General features: G+C 38.3%; 1 protein-coding gene across 1 annotated transcript; it reads right to left on the bottom strand.

Annotated features, from left to right (window-relative positions):
- Positions 1-3935: 3935 nt before the first annotated feature.
- pdzd3.S (PDZ domain containing 3 S homeolog) lies at positions 3936-22378 on the bottom strand. Its single transcript, XM_018242285.2, has 10 exons — positions 22214-22378; positions 15715-15742; positions 13628-13692; positions 8925-9136; positions 7291-7492; positions 6532-6668; positions 6219-6420; positions 5697-5893; positions 4851-4961; positions 3936-4052 (listed from the first exon to the last, which is right to left on the bottom strand). The coding sequence occupies exons 1-10, from the start codon at positions 22275-22277 to the stop codon at positions 3990-3992; spliced, it is 1281 nt and encodes a 426-aa protein (XP_018097774.1). The 5' UTR covers positions 22278-22378; the 3' UTR covers positions 3936-3989.
- Between the last annotated feature and the right edge of the window lie 1627 nt (positions 22379-24005).

Below are 24005 nucleotides of genomic sequence, written 5' to 3'. Positions count from 1 at the left end.
TAGAACCTGTTTCCCACTGTACAATCCTTTGCAAAATAGAGGCACGATAAGGAACAACCCATCGGGAGGCATCGGTCAAAATAGAACTTTCCTTCATAATGAAAGCTCAAAAGTTTATAACAATCCGGGTGGATTGGAAAGTAATCTAAATGCCGATTGAATGTCGCTCTTAGCCAACATTGCTCCTTGCCCATACTCCTGAATCAACTCTATGGCTTGGTCAATGGATGCATAAGATACAGATGCTAAGTCTTGTCCAATCCCATCATTGACAATGTTCCTGGTGGATAAGAAAGATGGTGTATTAATCGATAGTTAGTCAAAAGGTCCTTCTATTCTACCTAAATCAAGCTCCTTAGAGTGTATCTTGGTCTGCTGATGGAATCCAGAGCTTGTTAAGAATTCAAATGGGCAGCACTCCGATTAAAAGAAAGCCTTTATTTTTCACATGCAGGGCAACAACGACAGAGCAATGTTTTGAGCCCACCTGGCTCTTTGTCAAGCTGAATAACATTTGTACATTTCCTCCTTTTATTTTACTGCTACACAGCACCATCTAGTGTTACTTTAACATTGGTACAAAAAAGAGAGAAAGAAACAGTGTCACATTTACTATACAAAGCTCCACTTGTTACAATGTTCCATTTTCTATGTGGCCAATTGTATCGACACAAATACTGTAGGGAAAAAAAAAGAGAACAATAAAACCATGTTGAAATCAATAAATTATCTAAAAACAGGAACCAAGTCATATTCCATGTTCAATCCATTTGGTGACAGACTATCCAGTTTCCGAATCCACCAGGCTTCTCTATAAAGTAATTTTTTTAAACGGTCACACCCCTTCTCATCCTTTAGACTGCCTCTACTATCTGAAATCTGAAATTTTAGCTGATGTACAGCATGTCCCATTTCTGCAAAGTGCCGTGCCACTGGTTGTTCCATTCTTTTATTCTTAATGGCTGATTTATGTTCCCTAATCCTATCTCTGGCCATACGTGATGTCTGTCCGACATATACCAGTTGTTCACCTTTAAATTAATTTTTAGTATGATGTAGAGAGTGATATTCTGAGATTATTTACAATTGGTTTTCATTTTTTATTATTTGTGTTTTTTGAGTTATTTAGCTTTTTATTCAGCAGCCCTCTAGTTTACAATTTCAGCAATCTGGTTGCCAGGGCCCATATTACCCTAGTAACCATGCATTGGATGAGAGACTGGAATATGAATAGGAAAGGGCTTTAATAGAAAGATGAGTGATAAAAAAGTAGCAATACCAATAAATGTGTAGAATTATAAAGCATTTGTTTTTAGATGGGGTCAGTGACTTCAATTTGAAAGCTGGAAATGGTCAGAAAAATAATGCAAATCTATAAATGAGTGTCAATTGAAAGGTTTATTAGAATTAGCCATTCTACAACATATTAAAAGTTTACTTAAAGGAGAAATAAACCCCCCCATAAGAAAAGCCCCTACCTCCTTCCCTAGATAGTCCCCCCTCCCTTCTTCCCCCCCCCATAGTTTGTTACCCCTGAAAGTGCCCCTAACACTTTGTTCACGTATCAGTGCCGAGTAAAAAAAACACTGGGGATGCACAGAAGATACAATAATTTTGTAAATTTGCTGTGCCCAATCCACATTACTCCAGTCCCAATTATGAAAATTTGCATGAATAAAGGGGGGGGCACGAGCGATGAATGGCAGTGGGCCTAGGGGTGTCCGCTATGTAAATTCGGCCCTGACACTACGTGATAAATAACCCTCTTACTGTGAACCCTCTTATTGTGAATTGCTGGCTCTTTCTGAAAACACAGGACCAGGCAAAATTTCATCTAAACGAAACTACATTTTATACTCATATGCCCTAGAACTGAATCAGGTCCTCATGAGACCCCAACATAACTGAATTTTTCCAGGTTGATTTAAAAATCACAAAATTGTAAGATTTAGGAATATCCTTGGAGAACATGTCAATTTAACTGACCCAAACTTTTAGAATGTTTTAATACTTGGAATCAGCTGAAAATTAAAGCCACATGGGCAAGAGATTACATGGGGTCAGGGGTGCTTCGCCAATGAGGCGAGTTGTGGCCGTCGCCTCAGGCGGCAGTGCCCCATTAGGTACCAGGGGCAGCAAAAATGCTCCTCCTGGTACTTTAAGAGCGAATTTCTGGGGGAGGGGGGGCAGCAGCAAATGCTGCTGCCTCAGGCAGCAGAGGGGCCAGGATCGCCCCTGCATGGGGTAATGCACTGAATAGTTCTAAGCAAACTATTGTTAATTAATAGCTCTTTTGTATCAAACTTTAAGAAAATAAGAAATAAATTTGATTTAACTTTGTGAGATGTCTTGCTTCACTTAGGTCACAATACCTTCTCTTTCTTTCCATGAATGCATTAGTCATGTTTGTTAAAGTGCACAAAGCTTGTTTAGTGAGGTCAGCAAATGGGTAGATCTTTGGTGTAAATATATATATATATTAAGGCAACACTTTTCAGAGTTTGTTCAACATTCATATCAGTGATGCTTAAGGTCCCTAATTCACTCACACACACTCGAGGGTCCGTTTTACCAGGCACCAAGTAACCTGCCTGTATGTTTTTAGAGCGTGGGAGGAAACCAGAGTAGTTGGTGGAAACCCTCACAGACACGGGGAGAACATAAAAACCTTTTACAGATAGGTAACATTCGAACTCAAGACTGTGGTCCTAACTAGGCTGACCCAATCACTCAGTCCCAGGGTGAATCACATGTGAAACCAGTGTAGGCCAATGCAGCTGTACCATCTCAACTGGTGCCTAACCAATCCCCAATATGATAATGATTACAAATGCAATAATGCATACAGTACTTAGGACAATAGTCTGCTTCCCTCAGCAGCCTATAGATTTGTTTGAGAATGTTGGCCTGAAACATGTAATGAAGTCAGGTTGCTACTATGAAAAGTATATGGGGGATATTTACTAAAAGTAGAAGTGGCTAATGCTGGTGAAAACTAGCCAACGTGACGTCATTTCGGCACTTTACCAATTTACCAACTGTCGCTGGCGTAATTTCGCTGGTGTAATTTCGCCAAGGTGAAAGAGCGTTTCTACGCAAATTAACCAAGTTTCTGATTTTACTGACCGTTACCTCTATCGCCAGACGAAGTGCAATAGAAGAGATAGGAGTGCCTCAAAAAAAATTTGAAAATCCCAAAAACGCTGGCGTCTTTTCCTTTTTAGAGGGTGATAGGCTGAAGATCGAACATTTTTTGGGGGGTACCCTTCTTCCCCCTTACATTCGATAACATATGGCACCTACACTAAACTGTGGGCACATGTGTAGGGCAATATAAGACCTCTATATAATTTTATTAAGGTTCCCTGGCCTTGTGTAGGGTATTTGATGCAGCATATACGGCATTGTACTTTAACTGCACGCCGTATGCAGATTAGCCAACGCTAGCGTAACTTCAAACTGCTGAGCGTATTTTCTCAAGTGCAACTTCACCAGCGTTTGGTGCCGTGTGCGCAACTTCGGATCTTTTTGAATTAGCATTGTCCAGGCAAATTTACACCTGGCGAAATGTTGCGATGTGCGCGAAACCAATTTTCGCCGGTTAGTGAATTTGCCCCTATATGTGCTATATTAGGAAAGTGCAAATTTTCAGCTGTGCATGAATAATAAATCCTCCATCAAAACATAACACAAAATAATGTGCCATAAATCTAGAATCATCCCTACTATAGCTGTGATTAGGGTGATATTTGTATACCATGCGGTAGCAGTTGTGATAATCATACTTTGTCACAATTGACATCATATCACTTTAAATCAGACCGGAGAAGATAAAGAATACATGATACAGATGTGGTTGGTGGTACAGTATAAGCCACAGACTCCGTAGTTAATATTTCTTCACAATTTTTATAAGCCTTAATTGTCTGACAACAGCAGTGTTAGTACCATTCCTTGTCACAATGGCAGCAGGGATAGAACATTGTTCCTCATTCCTCATTCTTCTGTATCTCTGTGGAAGTACTGTGGGTTTTGGCAGAATCTGCATTCACCTGCGCAACAAAGAACGCATCAAGATAACAACGGAATTCAGGTAATAAATAATAAACACCCATCAATATAAATAAACACAGAGAGGTCAATTTAATAAAAGGTGCAAAGTATTGTGCAGGTTAAAGTACACATAACTACTGATCATCAGGTAGTATTTAATGGTCAGCTGTTTGAAAACAAACATATAACTGATTTCTGCAAGTTACTAGGACTAGTTAGATATTGCTATTTTATTATATTACTTAAATAGCCTCTTTAAGGAACAGTAACACCAAAAGATGAAAAAGTAATTAAAATATTTAAAGTAATTAAAATATTATGTATGGTAAAACTAATGTGTTTGCTTCAAAAACACTACTATAGTTTATATAAACAAGCTGCTGTGTAGCCATGGGGGCAGCCATTCAAGGCTCAAGTTATATAGCAGATAACAGATGCACTCTGTAAAATACCATTGTATCCTATTACAGAGCTTATATGTTATCAGTTGTGTATCCTGTGCCTTTTTTTCTTTTTCAGCTTAAATTACTACACAGCAGCTTGATTATATAAACAATAGTGGTCTTTCTAAAGCAAACACATAACTTACCAATGCATGGCACCAGTATATTTTATTTTAGTTCATTTAAAACACATTTTTTTTTTGTTATTACTGTTCCTTTATCTGGTAAATTGGGGAAAAGTATGTCCAGTAAGTATCTTATGGGTACCGAATGACATGTGTGACAGCAACAAATTGAAAGAAAAAGACTAAAATCATAACAGACACATACTTGATCCCGCAAGAAGAGTTTTACCTGTGGCTCTGTATGGCCAGGACCAGATTGGGTGTCAGTAGTCGTTTGGGTAGCATTCGTACATTCTGAATGAGTATCTTCTTCATAAAATAGTAGAGGAGAGAGTCCAATCTAGGATATGAAAGAATTGAAAAATAATTAAGTGGCCTTTTGTCAACTGTCCCCTGTAAATATAGCATAGTTTTATACATATAGATATATATATATATTTCATATTCTTAATATACAAAAAGTTATGACCAATGGATACAGTATAATGTTAACCAGGTGCCATGTTTAAAAAACACAATATTTGGAGGGGTATATCTGAACCCTTTCTCAGATGTTACAGAAAGGATAGAAATTGAAGAAATATAGTTGTTTCATTGTACCCTATGCTCTGTCCCTGAATATGACCTGTTATAACCACACACTGCTGAACTTTTTTAGATTGTGTAAAGCAGTTCACACATATTGTTTCCTGTCTTCAAAACATTCTGTTTTAGAGAAAGCTTTAAACTTGAAATGCTTTTAGAAATGTGCAGGTGTCTACGTATGAGCTGCACAATGGCATTAAATGTTAGGAGCAGTTTGAGAATAAAGATAATATATATATGTCAAAAGTGGTTTGTGCTTGAGTGGAACTATAATTACATCTAGTGAGGTAATAATAAATATACTGACCCACAACCACCACCCAGAACAGTGAATTCATCACAGTACAGATTAATTGTTTCTCTCACTTCCTTAGTTTCCCAATCTCACAACCTCATAACTGAATTTACCACTTTTCCTCCTCACTTTACTATAGAACGTCATTCTGGGTTGCCTTTGTTTTCTAACCAAATTATTCTAACAGCTGCTCACCTCACTAAAGAACTTGTCCCCTTCATTGCTGATGCCAATTAATGTGACTTGTTTGCCACTTTCTTGGATCATGCTGACAATATCTTCATGTTCTAGTCCCTCAACACTCTGCCCATTGACCCCCAGAAGACGGTCTCCTTCACGCATTCCAGCATCCTCTGCAGGAAGTCCAGGATCAATTTCACGTAGAAACTGACCTAAAGAGGTGTGAAAAAAAACCATCAGTCTTTATGCCATTAAAAAAACTTCTGTTGTAACAATCCTGTTGAAGTACATATAACGTTCTTTCTTTATTGCAGTTATATGCAATATACAGGTATGTATCCTATGTAATGGCAACAACAATTGGCTCTATAATATGTTCCTACACTTAATATACATTTGCATACCCTCTCTGCACTGAGCTTCTAAGCCCAGTGTATCTGCTGTAAGTGCAGTTTGAACAATAGTGGGACACACTATAGTCGTTCTTAGTTAGATACTTCTATATCTCTCTCTCTCTTACCTCTGTACATTTCTTACCTTGACCTGCTGGGCACTTCTCTTGTCTCAGGAGGAATCCATATCCTTGTGGACCCTTTACCAGGTGCAGTTTCCTTGTCCGATAAGGGAGAGAGGATGTTTCAGCAAGTGCTGCACTGAGTGGAACCCCATGAGATTCATAGATATCCCAAACAGATGCTTCCAGTACAAGAAGAACTACATGTGAACTTCTACGTTGCAACTGCATGAAGTAAATAAGAGTTCATGAACATGAATGTACACTACCATTTATTTCCTCCCCTACAGCATATTGTATATGCTGGAAATTATACAGTTTTGTTATGGGCATCACCTTCTTAGTGAGCTGACTCATAGTAATACTAATTGTACTCTCCCCATTCACTTCCAACAGCCGAGAGCCATGAGGAACCCCAGTCTTCTGTGCTGGACCGCCCTCTTCCACCTGAAGCAGGAAAGTCCCTCGCACACCTAGAAAAGAAACATATTATCAAAGCGTTTGCTGGTATTAATGGGAGTGCTGGAAACTGTAATGGTACTTTTTTTAACAAGATATGAACAGGATAACGTAAAGCAGCCAATACCTAGTAAATGTGATGACAATATATGCTGTACAAACTTTTATCACAAATTGCAGTCGTTGTCTGTCTGATTGAATTGCATGACTGCTTGTGTGAAAATGATCAGTTTCATGGATCAAAAGCCTACGATAACATTCTATCACTGCTTAGTCTAGCCTTTTGGCCTATGTACTGTTCACTTGTGTCAGTGCTATTTGAACAACAATATCAGCGTATTTGTGTGTTAGAACATGTTTAGTAACAGTTATTTTCCTAATATTGCGATAGTAATCTTACAAAATGCTCTCCATGAAATGTGTCAGGGAAAGTGAAAATGAAGATCCACTTCACAGTAATCAAAATAGGTAAAATGTTTGCTACAGTTTTGTGCACCCACAGAAAGCTACCAGCAGATTGCATTTACTGGTCTGCTGGGGCTGTTTTTTGCATGGTCATGTAATGTTGCCATCTCATTTCTATTTTTTTAAGTCATTAGACCACTTACATCTCTGTACTTAATGCTGGTTACTCACCACCTGTTGCACTGGCAGTAAACCCAAATCCTCGACCTTCATTCTTTACACGGTAGAAGTGAGGGCGAGGACATGAATCAGGGAGAAAACTGGGAAGGACCGATGCTGGGGACCTGTGACTGGAGCGTAGCCTTTCATAAGCTGCTTCATCAAGGACACCAAGTGATACCCGGGAACCACTGTACTTTATTTTCTGTACCACCTACAAAGATAGCAGAGGCATCACGAACATAGAACATGTACCTGACACATTACATTATAACTCTGTCTTGGTACCATTTGACCATTTGTAGATCTGCTTCCAATTGTGCAGAGCAATACATAAGGTTTTGGTGAGTGGGGATAAAACTAACCAAAAAGTCCTCTAAAATAAATGTAAGGAAAGTCTCCTCTTTTCCAAGGGCTGCTCATGAAGGCACTTCAGGCTTGGAGGACGGGACACAAACTCAACAGGCTGGACCATTTAGTGGAGTTGTTACAGCAACCTTGACGACAGAGCTGTACCTGATCTCCATGAATAACATACTTAAGTATTAAGGAGTGTGAGTGATTTAAATTGCTGAGAGCACTATGGATATTAATATATAGCAAAAAAGGGAAAGTTGTGCTCACCACTAAATTTAAAACCATAAGTTGGAGGTGCAATTAGGCTGTGACCACAAAATTATATATGCCCACATGAATGTTGTTAAACCAGGTGTTTTAAAACATAGCCAGTGGTCTCCAAAAAGTAGTTTTCAAATAACTCAAAACTATTAAACTGCTTTGTAATACTCATCTCTTGGTATTTTGAAGCCCACTAAATACCTTAAAAAACATACATGTTTGTGTTATGTATTATTAAATGCCCCAACTTTGTGGATTTATCTACTTTCCATTATTTAACTGTAATAAATGAAATAATGCACCTTTAAAAGATGTTTTTGGACTACTTATTTTTAATTTCCCCAAATAACTTGTTAGCATTAATCAGCCATTCCACTGCCTGCAATGTGGCTGTAGTCACAAATGTAAAATGCAATATTCTTTTTGCTGTTCTGTTCTAGTTTTGTTTTTCAAATGGGTGGCAAGTGACTAATGCTGCTCTACATTTACTTGACAAGAACGTAAAAAACACGTGCATAATAGTTCAGCTTTATACTGTATATTTCAGGGGTGTCAGTGTTCAAAATATGTTCTTTGGTTTGTTTTTTGGAGCTTCACCTTAAAGGGATACTGTCATGGGAAAAAACATTTTTTTCAAAATGAATCGGTTAATAGTGTTACTCCAGCAGAATTCTGCGCTGAAATCCATTTCTCAAGAGCAAACAGATTTTTTTATATTCAATTTTGAAATCTGACATGGGGATAGACATATTGTCGGGCTCCCCCTGCAAACTAGCTGGCCACGTCGTGCCGTGCGCAAACGAAAATGAAGGGGCCTGCGTCAGCTTCATCTGTCCTGACTATAATGTTAACTCTTATAGAGTGCTGAAAATATGTCTATATATACACTGTAACACAAATGACTAGAGAGAGATGTAAAAAATCTGTATTGACTTATTTTATTTCCTTTTCCTGCCACCTATTCACTTAATTGTATTATTTTAGCAAAAACAACTTTACAGTATGCTTGAATATATTTGCAATCTCACCCTCAGGTAGTCCTGTTCATGCACATACTCTCCGTTAATCTGTAGCAGCTGGTCTCCATCCCTCAGTCCTGCGAGGTAGGCCGGGCCTCCAGGAACCACCTGCCTCACAATATGGCCCTCTCTCTCCTGCTCCTTACTCAAATGAAAGGCAAAATCTCCATCTGCATCTTTCCTCAACACGCAAAACCTTGCTGCAGGCTCTGGACGTGAACCTAAAAAAACAAGTACAAAGTTATGTAAAAAAGGATAAAGTCTACAGAGCATGTGGAAGGCCACAGACTTTTGTTTTAAAAACAAAAAGATATCTTGTGTTTTCTACTTTAACTTGATTTGTGTAGCCATTTATTTTGGGTATGAGATGCCTTTAAATTTGTAATTGGATTTTCAGTTTCTCCTCCCCTTTTCCTCTCCATTGGTGTTGGGTTTTTAAATACCGATATCATGTTGTAATTGATTAAGTGTCTTGGGGACACAAAACGCATAAGGCTGGATATGATTGTTTGTATAAAGATTTTCTTCTACTTTTTAAATAGTTTTTGGGTTTTCCAGAGTGCCCTAAACCTTTCTTACATTGCAGAAGGCCACAGACTAGTCTATCAATATATTATACTATATCACTTTTTTGACATGGCTTATATATTTATATTGTTTATATTCTCCCCCTTCCTCCAGTTAGGATGCAACAACATCTAAACAGTTAATGGATACAAAAAGCCACAATGTAAGTGCAATAAAATCTTGTTTATGCCATTAGCCTCCAGTATCCAAAGCAGCTAAAGTCCTTTATTTACACTGCTTTACTCTGCAAAGAGAATCTTCCTACCGACTGGTACTGCAGTTTGTTTCAGGCTGCAAACACTTTTCACTCAGTATTGACCACCGTTAATCTGGCAGATTTTTATCAACTATAGTCTCAATAGTAAAGCCTTAGAATGCAATGAACAGTGACATGTTTGCCATGCGCAAGGTTATATATATATTTATAAAGCTGGATAATGGTGGTGTATTTAATGTGCAACCAGAATTGCAAATTTTTATTTGCACTGCGAATGTCCATGAGCAATTTTTAAATATAGCAAATTTTCAAATTGCGCACACTCTTCATTTGAGTTACGCCATGACATTGGTGTCAGAGAAAATATTCTCAAAAAAGCTTTGCAAATTACGAATTGAAATTACTGTCAACGATATTTTCGCACACAACCTCACACAGTGGCCGCACTCTGGCAAACACCCATCTCATTTGTGAGCCATTTGTGAATATTTGTGAGCAATGTGAATTTGCAAACACTGTAAAGATGGGCACAGCAGTGCAATATTTTAGTATTCAGGAAAAAAACATGGGCAATAAATATGCACTGTGAACTTCATAAATGACCCCCAGTTGCTCTTGTTAGAATTGCTATGGACGTGAGAAAGAAGGTTAATTTCTTCTGCTCACCTTTGAAATTCAACCTTATCTCCCATAAAAGTGAACAATGTTCATTTGGCGACGAATTGCCTCGTCTTTGCGGCGACCAATCTCCCCAAACGCCTTCCCTCTGTCTTGCGCCGTCTAAAATGGAAAATCACCTGCGCTAAAGCACATGCGGTGCTTCGTTTTCCGAAGTCGTCTGAAGTTGCCTCACGACTCGACTAAATCTCCCCGAATCGCCCAGTGTGCCCCTACCCTTAGGTGATTTTTTTTTATATTTAGGGGGTTATTTACTAAACTCTGATTTTTATGGAGGAAAAACACAACTTTTTTGTGGAGAAAAAACTCACATTTTTCGTGATATATTAAACCCCAATGCTGTTAAAACTCCAAATAAAAAGGTACTCCATCTCAAACCTGTCAAGGTCTTGTAGAAGTCAATGGCAGATGTCAAATAAATAAGGTAATGTGAAAGGAAGTTTGGTTGAAGTGGTTTTACTAAAATAATGACAAATTTTTGATTTTATTAAACAACCCCAATATGTAGGAAACATTTTCTTGGGATAACAAGTCAAAAGGCTACAGAAGGTGATAATGCATGGTCTTCATTTTGTAACATTGAATTTTGAAAACATTTTGTTGGGACTTTTTGGCATGGCCTCCTTTACCTCTTTTATTAGTCAGTTGTTTTTGTACAACATTTTATTTTACATTTATTGTACAGCTCCGGAGAATATGTTGGTTCTTAATAAATATGTGTTAAAAATAATAATAATAACTTTAAGATTTCAATAGACTGGGCAACCTGTATGGTACCTGACCCTTCAGCCTACAAGCCAGGACAGGACAAGACTTGCCTTTGCTGGGCAGACAGTTCAATTCATAAAAAAATATACAGTATATAGTTATAAACGTTACCTGTATGGGTTATGAGTAGTGATGGGCAAATTTATTCGCCAGGCTCGAATTTGCGGCGAATTTGCCTGTTTTGCAGCCAGCGAATACATTTGTGAATTTGCTGCGAAAATTCACCGGCGTCGGAAAAATTAAACGGACGGATGACCATTTACTTTAATTTTGAAGCCGGCGAATTGTCACTGGCGTCAAAATCCCCAGTTTGCAAATTTTTCGCCAGTTTTGCAAATTTCATGGGACATTCGCAAAATTTGTGGCAAACGGGACAAATTTGCTCATCACTGGTTATGAGCAACATGAGGAAAGACATTCCTGCCCCAAGGAGCTTACAATCACAGTTGTATTAGTTAGTTTAAATAAAAGGCATGTTTTAGTCTCATCAGCCAGTAAATGCCTTAGTGTGCTAAATGGAGAATCCTCTTTGATTTTTACAGACTTTACATCTATTTAGCTCAGAGTATTGCCAAGAGATTTTCTTTCTCAATGGAATGAATAATTCAGAGCTGAGGAAGGCAAAAATATTTTAAAATGTGACATTTTGTCAGTCTTGAAATAGTGTACTGTATATTGCAATAGAATTAAGGCAAATGCTCTCTCTACATATTACAATCGCCCTTCCAGCCAGGACCGGCATACTGTATATCACATAGGGATGACATATAGTGTAATACCAAAGAATGTCTTAAAGGAGAACGTAAATCTAAAAATAAATTCTATATAATGAACTTATTGCATCAGTCTAAAGTTTCAGCTTCTCAATAGCAGCAAAGATCCAGGACTTCAAACTTGTCACAGGGGGTCACCATCTTGGACACCATCTGACAGAATGTTTTTGAAAATAACAATGTTATGTATTTCTTTTGTTTGCATATAGAGGAGGAATACTCATGTTTTGGGCTTGCTTTGCTGCCACTGGACCCATGGCCCTTAAATCTTTGCATGGCATCATTAAAGTCAGTATATTACAAAGCATTGGAGTTCAATATTAAACCTAGTGTCAGAAATGATTAAAATCAAAATGCTGGACTGTTATGACTATATGTCAACAATGAGATCTAAATTCAGATCTAATCAGACCACTGAATTAAAAACTATAATCAGGAGAAAGAATCCTTCTAAGCTGGGAAAAATTAAGAAGTCTGCAAAAGAAGAGTGATCCAGACTTATAGTAGAGAAATGAGGGAAAGTTTATTCATGGCTTATAGGAAGCACTTGATTTCAGTTATTCTTGCCAGATGGTGTGCTACAAATATAAGTTCTACTTTGTAAATAATTTTCCTAGAGGAGGAGAATCTGCATCCTAATTTACATATGCATATGCAAATTAGGGGCGGGAGCCGAATCTTTGGCGAAGGATTTGGGGGTTTGGCCAAATCCAAAATAGTGGATTTCAGTGCATCCCTATATAAAAGTCCTTTTATCTAGCGTGCACCTGATCCATGTGTCTGTGGTATACGGATTTATTTGGCGCAATCTAACTGGAATATTATATGACTTGTGAAAAACATATAGTTGAATCATTTGTAACCAGTAGTTGAGCTGCTTCTTGACCTTCCTGACACTCCTCATTTAGTATGGTGCCCACATCTGTTTCCCATTTGCACTGAAGTCCCTCCAGGGGGTCTTCATCTATGTCTTGCTCCAGTCTGGCATACAGTACTTTTATGAGACCTTTAGTGTGGCCTCTGTTGAGGTAGACCAAATATTTGTCTGTAGAAATAGTAAACTGATGTTGGTAGGGGCCAGTTTGAGCCTGAGAGTAAGCAGAGTGATTCCAAAGTGGGGTTCCTGAATCAGTGACTTGTGATGAGATAAGATTAAAGTATGTGCTGTCAGCCAGACCTTCTGCATTGTGATAAAGAGGGGGGAGATTAGAGCTTGTCCAGTATCAAGCTCACAGGATTTTTGCCAAAGATAGTTAACTGGGTCCAAAGAGAGTGTAGGACTTTATGGTATGCATCCTCTACCCAAGTTGTTAGATGCACCAACAGGGCAGCTAGATAACAGAGATACATATCAGGAAGAGTGACTCCATTTTGTATTTAGGATGCATTAACTTCCATAGTTTAAATCTGGTCTTCTCCAATTTAAGTCTAGGTCTACAGTTATCCCATGATATTTATCTGAAAGTAGCATTCGCTTTAGTGAAATAAGATTTTGGGAGCCAAAGTGGGGCATATTGAAGGGTGTAAAGAAGCTTAAGCAGAAAAAGCATCTTAATTAGATGGGGCTGCCCATGGGCCCTATAGTTAGATATGTCCACTACTTATATGTCTAGTTCCTGGAGATGTTGGGATGGGCAGACAGATAGTATGAATTATTATTACACTAGAGCCCCTACAACGTTTTAAATCAGATATTTGGTGTGACTCACCAGTGTCTTCTCCCAGGCACAAAGCAGGATTATCAATTCCAAGCTTTGGGTTAAACAGAAACCTTCTAAGTACAGGAGAAAAGATAAAAGGTTAGTTCTTTGTGCAGCCATTTACAACACACATCATAATATTTGAAATATTTATAAGCATAGTACATTATAATGTCAGTACAGGTATATGCAGTGCTTATCATCCCAGCTACAGGGACTCTTCAAGCAGATGTCTTAAATTGTCCCAATAGTTAGATATGGAGAATACACCAAATATTGCCGTTCTCAGCATAGCCCAGGAAATGAAAATGTCTGTGGATACCTACAACATGTTGCAGAGATCTAACAGGTATAGGATCCATTATCCAGAAACCTACTATCCAGAAAGCTCCAAATTACTCCATCTCCCATAGACTCCATTATAATAAAAAAATTGTCAAAATTATTTAATTTTTCTATGTAATAATAAAACAGAACCTTGTGCATTATCCAGACTAAGACATAAAGTTAAAATAGTACAGGTTTCCCTCCTATATAACCTAATTAATATAGAAATACGCAAAAGTGCAAAAATACCAACAATTAACTCGCCCCATAACAGGAATGGGAGAAGTAGCTTTATCCATACTCACTGTAAGCCTTACACATGTTCCATCCATAGCAAATAAAATAGCATGCTTCTGCATTAGGCCCCCTTTTATTCAGGGGGCCATAAACTTCATGCCTGGTTGTGAACAGAGAGGGGCTAATCTGTTCCTTAAAAATAGAGATGGACAACATTTTGTTTTTTCATAAAACAAAGGCTTACGATTAGATGACTTTTGAGAGGTGTTCTACTCATGTAGCAGGACTTTATAGCTCAAGGTGAAAATGGTATTCTAAAAACCTTAATAGTAGTATATTGCAGAAGGGTGGCATATCTTGACATCACAGAACACACTATAGGGGATCTAAACTTAAACTGACTCTCTTCTGCCAGTGCACAGACAATCCATCTGCATAATAGACTTCTGGTTTTCTGTGAGGCTACTGCCAATCTGGACTGATTCTTGGCTTGGATGCTTACAGAAACAGTGATGTCACTGACGCGCAGCGAACGTGATCTGGCATTGAGATCTCGGGGTGAATGTGTTCCTGCATCTACACAAATTTAGACCCAGCAGTAGCCTAGAAAGGGGGGCCCTGTGGATGTAGCCTAGGGTAATTTCAAACTATGCATTGGTAAGCAGCAGGGGTGCTTCGCCAATGAGGCGAGTTGAGGCAATGAGCCTCAGGTGGCAGCGCCCCACCAGGTACCGGGGGCAGCAAAAATGCTGCTCCTGGTACTTTAAGAGCGAATTTCTGGGGGAGGGGGGGCAGCAGCAACTGCTGCTGCCTCAGGTGGCGGAGGGCCCAGGATCGCCCCTGGTAAGCAGCACTGCTAATTACACTAAGGTGTTAAGGGCATGTAACAACATAATGAGTGTATATATATTTAGGGGCCTATTTATTAAACCTCAAAATTTTTAGAGGAAAAAAATGTAATTTAATTTTATTTGTGAAATGTGTTCATCCACAAATGACATGTGACCTTTGTTTTTCTCTACTTTATTGCTAAACATCTCAGTTCATGTGTTATCTACTATGCAAATCTGGGCCCTACATTCCTATTGGAAGGTAAATGGTAACTAGGGTTGCCACCTTTGTGGCAGGGGCAGGGCCATGACATCACCATGTCAGGCCAGTGATGTTGTGGGGCTATGATGTGGCGATCAGTCATTGGCTGATCACTATGTCAATCAGGGGAGATCCTGCCCGGTTTTCATTTTTTGGAAAACCAGGAAGACTGTCTTGACCCGGGCAGCCCTTCTGAAAACTGGTCTGTCCGGGTCAAATCAGGACAGGTGGCAAGCTATTGCTAGAAAACAGATTTTTAATATAAGTGGTATTAAAGCTTACTCAGCACATATTTTTTAAGTGCAGGATATCAGTACAATATATTTATATAAATACAATATATAAATGGGATAACCATAGTTCTGGCTTAACTGCAGGAAAATTAAAAAGAAAACTGATCAGAAAGCACTACCTGTCACTTTCCAAAGGATAATACTTACGTAGTTAATACAAGGTCATCTTTGATTTCTACAGATAAGAAGAGACAAGTTATTCAGGATTTGAGGTTTTATAATTGGTGCTTTAATTAGAGGTGAGATTTAGTATATGCCAAAAAAATTCTCTGTACAGAACACTATCCAAGGAACCTTTGGACTGGCGATAGAAGAATGTGCCTGGACACTCAGGTTTTATCTGCTTGAATGCTGGGGCTTCACTATTCCTGGATTCCAAGTTACAACCACTGCACTTTGTTCAAATAACAACAAAAAAAGATTAATAAAGTGGTGGGAAACAAAGGAGTGCAGGTAAAGAATCTGCTATCCAGAAATCCATTAACCAGAAAGCTCTGAATTACAGGAAAGTCATCCCCCATTTTAAGCAAATAATTAGAATTTTAAAAATGATTTCCTTTTAATAAAAGAGTACTTTGCACTTCATCCAAACTAAGCTGGATAAATCATGTTCTAGGCAAAATAATCCTATTAGTTTTGTTTCATGTTTAAATTATTTTTTGGTAAACAAAGTATTATGATCTAAACTATGGGAAGACCTCTTCCTGTTGCTACTGCTTGTTCAACGGTACACACCTTTAAGGGGTATCAGCTAATATTGAATGGTTTCATTTATTTCTTTTAACAAATTTGAATGTTTAAAACAACTTGAAAATAAAAAAGGCTTGAATATTGAAAATACACTAACAATAACTTCTACAGAAGCTAACCAGGCTTTAGGTTTGGTTTTAGGGTGAATTTTTTTTTATGCAAATATTTATTTTTTGGTTTTCAGAAAACCTAAATGCTAAATAATTTGAGATCAAGTTTTTTGGTCATGTCATGGAAAATGGCACAATCTACAACTGAAATTAATTGAACTTGCAATGTTTGTACTGTGGGGCAAATTTATTAAAATTTTAATGATTATGTTTGGATTTGAGTGCTTTAAAACTCAGATTTTTGAGACCTATCAATTAAAAAAAACTAAACAATTTGAATGAAATGTCATTTTCATGGCAATAGACTTTTTCACTGAATGGACACAATTTTTAATTTTTATTTTAAAAATATGACAGTGGTCAAGTTAAAAAAATCACGCAAAGAAGATCAATTTTCATGATTGAGTTTTGAAAAAAAAACTGCATTTGAAACAGAGTACATTTATTTAATAGTTATAGTATAAGACCAGTATTTATATAAATGGCATTATTTTAAAGGACAAAACCAAAGGGATACTTTAGATAATGTCAGTTATCATTTTTTAAATAGTAGTAGAGAAAACTACAAGAAAAGAGGACATTTTTGCTTAAACCAAGAAGTAGTAAATAGTAACTCATGTTCCGCTGTTTATCAACCAGTGTTTGGGAAATTCCCCAGATGAAAAGAGGAAAGACAGGCACTTGCACAATGACATACTTCACTAACCGGTACCAAATAATAAAAACAAAACTTTTAAGAGGATACAGGAGTAAAAGTAGAAATAACTGAAATTGTAGTTATGCAGCATGTATAAACATGCTAAATGTGGCTGTCAAATGAAAGTACTTATACAGAAAGTGTTTTTTGTGGGTTATGGTAGCACATTATCACTATGAGCTCCCATTCCCAAAGATGTAACCTAAACTAGAATGCCCATACCACTGGCTTAATTTACTACAACAGAAAATAATAAAACATAGTCTAATACTGGCAAATGTACAACCACCGGTACTCCACAAAAACAAAACAACGACTGAAGGAAAAATAGACCCATAGCCATACCCACAATCTGTAAAAATTTCCACAGTGCAGCTAAATATAAGTAAAAGTGTACTCATTGTTACTCAGCTGTACTCACTTTTGGGGGGGAGACAAAAAATGACTGAATAAGAACAGCAGGCAACTTACAATAATTGATAATGCAGCTATTTGCTAACATTTTGGTTCAAATTAGTTACTGCAGATTGGAGCTGAGGCTCTAGTTTTATCTTCAGTATTGATACAACAATAAAAAAATGCTGAGTAAATGCAGATACTGCCTGAAGCACATTTATCAATTCCCACATATATGTACAGTATTTAGTTTAAAATCAAATAAAAATAAGTATTGCAGGCATCTGTTCCCTTTTTCTTCATATTCTCAACGTGAATCTACTTCTCTTGCATTAGAGTACAAAACAAACAGAATACAGACTGATTTTATAGAAGGCTTTCAGTTTCGTTTTCACACTAGAGAGACTGGAACATCACGGATGTGAGAATATTCAGATCATTCTACCATTCCCATTGTGAGACTCTATGGGGCAGATTTGTCAAGGGTCGAATTTCGAAGGACAAAAACCTTTGAAATTCGACCATCGAATTGAAAAACTTCGAATTCAAATATAGAATTCAAAGTTTTTTCACCGAATTTGACAATCCTGCGATCGAAATAAAAATCGTTCAATCGAATGATTAAATAATTTGAACGATTTTAGCATACGATCAAAGGATTTTTTTTTTTTTTTTCGATGTGTAAAGACTTGTTTGATGTGTAAAGTTTGTAGAAGGTCCCCATTGGCTAACATAGCAATTCGGCAGGTTTAATATGGCGAAGCATTGTGTAATAAAGTCTTACCCTGGTGGTCAAGTGGGGGTACGGCAGGGACGCCTGCCGCCCCCTCGGCGGGGATGCCCGCCGCGCCGCGCTGTTCCTCTTCTGGCTCTTCCTTAGTGCGCACGCGCATACGCACTTCCGTATTTAAAGGCGCATGCGCGCTGGTGTAATGACGTCAGCACGCAATGGCGCCAAATTCAAAAGTATTAAAGGGGCATTCCCACTGTTTGTCATTGCCCATGATAGGATTTGTTCCTGGTGCTGTTAGCTATTGCTATTCTGTTTAAATCTGATCCTGATTATCTGTTTTGACCCCTGCCTGGCTATTTGACTACTCTGATCTCAAGAACCTGACCCTTGCCCGAAACCAACCATGATTCTGCTTAACCCTCCTGTTTGACGTTCTGGTTTGACCCCTGCCTGTTATTTGACTCCGATTCTGCCTCATCCCATCTGTTTGATTACCCGGTTTGACCCTTGCCTGCCTGACGACTCTAGCTATCTGCCTGCCTCGACCCGGCCTGTCTGACCACGAATCTGTCTTACGTTATTATACCACGACCTTCGGCCTAACTGACTTTAACAACAGTCGTGTCCCTTTGCTTGCCAGAACTCCTCGCCTTGCTCCTCTCGAAAAGTCCAGGTGGCATCTGAGTACGCTGAGGGCTCCTCCCGAAGCCAAAGGCGGTCACATTACTGGTGAAGCCAAGCCGAGACCAGGGAGCTTGGCACTAGTTCTGGTTTAGGGTGCCGACCGTGACATATTGAAGTTGAAGTTTTTTTAAAGAGACGGTACTTCGATTATCGAATGGTTGAATATTCGAACGATTTTTACTTAGAATCGAAGTCGAAGTAAATTCAGAGTCGTAGTATCCTATTCGATGGTCAAAGTATCCAAAAAATTACTTCGAAATACGAACTTTTTGTACTTCGAAAATTCACTCAAACCATAGTAAATCTGCCCCTAATTATATGGGAGACCTACAGTCGAGAAACATTTTTGTAAACGTTTATTATACTCCGAGCCTATTCAAAGAGAAAAATAGCAGTAAACAAGATTTTCTGAGACACAGTGGTTGTTTCAAGTGTGGGCACAACCGCTGCGTCACATGTAAATATCTAAAAGTCTCTGGAGAGTTCAATTCAACTGTGACCACAACTACTTATAAAATCAAACAGTATATCAATTGTTGCAGTAGGGGGATAGTTTACCTCATCACCTGCACTAAATGTGGCAAGCAATATGTAGGTTGCACTATTAGATCTTTGAAAGAACGTATCAGGGAACACATTAATCAAGTGAGCAATATTAAACTAAGCAGCAAAACCAATGTCACTAGACACTTCCAAGAATGTAATAACAGTAATTTAAAGTATTTTTCTATACAAGGGATAGAACAAATTAAGACAGGTATTAGAGGGGGTGACCTACTGATGAAATTAAAGAAAAGAGAGGTATATTGGATCTTTCACCTACAGACCAGGTTGCCACTAGGCCTCAATTACACATTTGATGTGACTTGTTATATTTGATTATATTTTCTTATGACTACTTGTGAATTATATTTTTGTATATGCCCTGTAACATGTATTATCTAACATATAGATCATTGTATTAGATCAAAGCCTGTAGTCCATTGGATGATACATGGCATTTGAAACATATGTATGTGATTGGTTTTATTAAGGGGAGGGACTATATGTGCTAGTATTTAAGGAACTAAACAAGAAAGACTAGTTGGATTCTGCCTATGACTAAGTGCTGGGTAAGCATGAAACGCGTTAGGCGTTAGAGGGATTACTATACATGTTTTTTAACTACTGATGTGAATAAAATATATTTTTTTATTGAATAGCATGTTTTGGAGAAATTATTGAAATTGTGGTTTTGCCTCTTTTTGGTCACTAGAGGTCTCCAACATGCTTATTAATAGTATTTACTACTTCTGCTCCCAATTTGATCTAAATAAGTTGTTTATTATACATAACTTAAAAATTTGGACCCACTTTGGGGCAGATTTCTCAAAATGTGAAATTAAATGAGTTTGCTACAAAAAAAACCCACCCACGTTCTATTTGCTGCAATGGGATTTTTAGAAGTTATTTATCAAGTGAACTCTTTCACCCATTGATAAATGCACTACTAAAAACCCCATAGAAATTAATAGAAAATGGGTAAATTTTTTTAAGTGAAGTGGGACAAATTCACCCATCACTACTGGAAATTAAGAGGCTGGAGAGTCCGGACGAAGTAACAAGGGTGAGATGGACGAGGTCAAACAGATCCGGGTCAAAGGCAGGCAGCTCAGGTTCGTATTGAAGTCAGGCCGAGGTCAGATGCAGGCAGATCAGGTTCGTAGTTAAATCAGGCCGAGGTCAGGTGCAGGCAGAGTTCAAGCGAGTCAGGAATAGCCGGGTCAACAACAGGAGATCAAATATAACAATGCTGGGGTCTCTTGGAAATGAACTAAGATAATCTATTTGTTTGTATGTCAACTGAGTTGATATAGGCCCAGCGTAAACTCTCATTCGCAGAAACGCAGGGCGACGCAACGAACGAACGTACGCACGCCGAGACGCGCGCACGACAAGCCACACGCACATCAAGACGCACGCTCGCGCACGACCGCACGGGTGTGTCTTCGCTGGTGACTGCGACCAACTACTTGCCTGCAGGGACGAACAGAACTGGACATCCCCTCCACACAGCGGTGAGTAGCCTTACATTGTGTGTATCTATGTCTGTGTGTAAATTAACTTTTCATGTTAATGTGTTTCAGGAATCAGGAACAAATCAAAGATAATGTTATGGTAAAACACAGTAAGGGTCTGGCCACACGGGCAGATTCAGGGAGATTAGTCGCCAGGCGACATATCTCCACTTCTTCGCAGCGACTTATCTCCCCGATATGCCTTCCCCTGCTTCCGCCGGCTAAAATGTAAATCGCCTGGGGGCAGGCACACGGAACGCTTCGTTTTCCGGCATTGGCCGTAATTGCCTCACGAGGAAACTTTGGGCGACTCCGAAAAACGAAGCGCTCACATTACATTTTGGCGACTAATCTACCCGAATCTGCACGTGTGGCCAGACCCTAAAAGAAGATGAGTCGTTTCTGGGGATACAGAAGCTGCCTTAGAAAATTAATTGTGGTGGACTGAACCAGGTGCACAATAAAAAGCTGTGTAAAAAAAAGGCTGCAAACCTAAGCACTTTTTACCAGAATTAAACTTTTTTATGTGCATAAATATATATATATATGTATTCCCTATTGTTACACATTGCTCCATGTAAAATAAGCAGTTTTTGTTTTTACAGTATACTTTACCTATTATATATTTAATGTATTTAAATTGTAAGCTTAGCTTTCCTGTAATTCCAAGCAGAGCAACTTTGCAAAGGAGATCTGCTTCATGCTGCATCCAGTAAACATAATTTTAAGTATAGAAGTTAAATGGTATGGCCAGAACAGAACAGAGAGTGTTCTACTGCTGTTTTCAGCTTGTATTTAACCCTAAGTGCTGGTGTATATTTAAAAGAAACAAGATCCCTTAATCAGTTATAGCACAGCTTATATAAAGTCCCAAGAACAGTGATTTCCACATGTTTTAGGGTCAAGGCTGCCTTAGCTTATATCAACATTATACATTGTATTATAGATTGACTAGTATTAAAAACTACAAAAATAAACTGCTGTGAACCCCTCTGAGGGAACTTAGCCTGTTCCTTAAAGCTACTCGTTTTGCTCAGCATAACCTATATTACGGCCCATTGACATTACTATAAAACAATTATAAGTACGCTGATAGAATAAACCGGCAACAAATACAGTTTTGAAATGGTAATCCACAGCTCTATGATCAGATGATCTCTGCATGGTATGACTGGTGTTTTTACGAATAAATAATGAAAGTTTTGGGGGGGATCTGTACCTGAGTATTTCTTCATTCTTGCTTTAGATTTCTGCTGTCTTCCTTTGGAAGGTGCAAAGTACATCTCATAACACCTCCTCTACATTCCCCCTCCTTTACCAAGACACCCAGCTAATGTTTAATCAGACTGAAGTCTCTTCACTGCTTGTTATCAGCACCAACCTCCCCTATGCAAAGAGTGTCACAGTTTGACACCTTCACACAGTCTGTGCCTTGACAATCAGCTGTTCAATAGGGCAGGTTCTCATTAACCCATTGGCTGCTGCAGATGAATCTATATAATTGTCGCACAACAAAGAGATTTCTTCCTGTAGTGCGCCCTTGATACTGAGACCAGAATGTCTGCATAAGGCACTGCATCTGTGCACCTAGAGGAGCCTGCCCTCTATGACACAAATGGCTAAGCATTTATTTTTATTTAACATATTATTAATTGTAGGTCCACAGTCAATCCACTACTTGTTGTTCTAGTTATGCATTAATGGGGTAGTTCACCTTTAAGATAACTTTTAGTATTTTATAGAATGGCCAATTTTAAGCAACTTTTTCAATTGGTATTCAATATTAATTTTTTTTTATAGTTTTTAATAAATTTGCCCATTTTCTTCTGAGCTTTCAAATGGGGGTCACTGACCCTATCTAAAAGAAATGCTCTGTAAGCCTAGAAATGTATTGTTATTGCAACTTTGTATTACTTATCTTTCTAGTCAGGTCCTCTCCTATTCATATTCCAGTCTCTTATTCAAATTAATGCATGGTTGCCAGGGTAAATTCTACCCTAGCAACCAGATTCCTGAAATTGCAAACTGGAGAGTTGCTGAATAAAGAGCTAAATAACGCAAAAAACAAAAATAATAAAAAATGAAAATCAATTGCAAATTGTCTCAGAATATCACTCCCTACATCTACTAACTAAAAGTTAACTCAAATGTGAACAAACCCCATGTATCCAAGGCTGTATAAAAATCATCTGGGTTAATGAGACTCAGAGACAGGAACATGGATGTTTAGATATCAAAAAGTGAAAGCGATTAAAAAAAGTAATTACTGCTGGTGAACACCTGAAATGAAAACAGTTCTTGAAAGGTGAAAAACCCGTTTAAGTTGCATGAACTTGCAGGAAAGTTTGTTATAACTGAGGCTGTGGATTGCATAATCCAAAGGCTTTGCACCCTCCAGTATATACTGTGCGCCATTGCCCCAAAGAATCCACTAGTGGTAGGATGTGCCAAATGTCCTTTATCCTGGTGATTTTTTACTTTTGACTATGCAAGTTGCCCTTCTCTTCTAGTCTGCCCTGTACTTCCAGTCCTTGCCTGCTTGCCATGTCCTAACTCTACTGAACCCAACCTGGAATCACATGACCTACTCTTGGAGGCTATAATCATATAAACACCCACCCCAAAGTTCCCGCTAAGTTGGCTTCAACTACAGACACTGGAAAACATTACACAAGTGAGGTTACTCATTGCCAAGTAACTAGATGTTGCTGGTTGATATTAATTATTCAAATGTGCATAGTGTTTAACCCCCTCCCCAATGACTTAGCACCACTAATACTGACTGATATTCCATTGCCCCTCCTTGACCTTAAGTCCTAATATATATCACCATTTATAAAGCTCTGACTTCATGGCCTATCAGTTAGCAGGCTATTAAATATATGCCTCTGATTAATAAAATATGAACCACGGGTCAATTTGAGAGTGAATGCATGTGATTTAATTCTCTGAGACTCCCATAGAGAAAGCCTAACGTGTATAACATCTTATATAAATGCCTGGTGAGTGCA

The sequence above is a fragment of the Xenopus laevis genome, chromosome 7S (assembly GCF_017654675.1).
Source record: "Xenopus laevis strain J_2021 chromosome 7S, Xenopus_laevis_v10.1, whole genome shotgun sequence".
In the NCBI taxonomy this organism is placed as follows: domain Eukaryota; kingdom Metazoa; phylum Chordata; class Amphibia; order Anura; family Pipidae; genus Xenopus; species Xenopus laevis.
The sequence above is the reverse complement of the archived record's forward strand: the minus strand, read 5'-3'. Positions and strand labels throughout refer to the sequence as shown.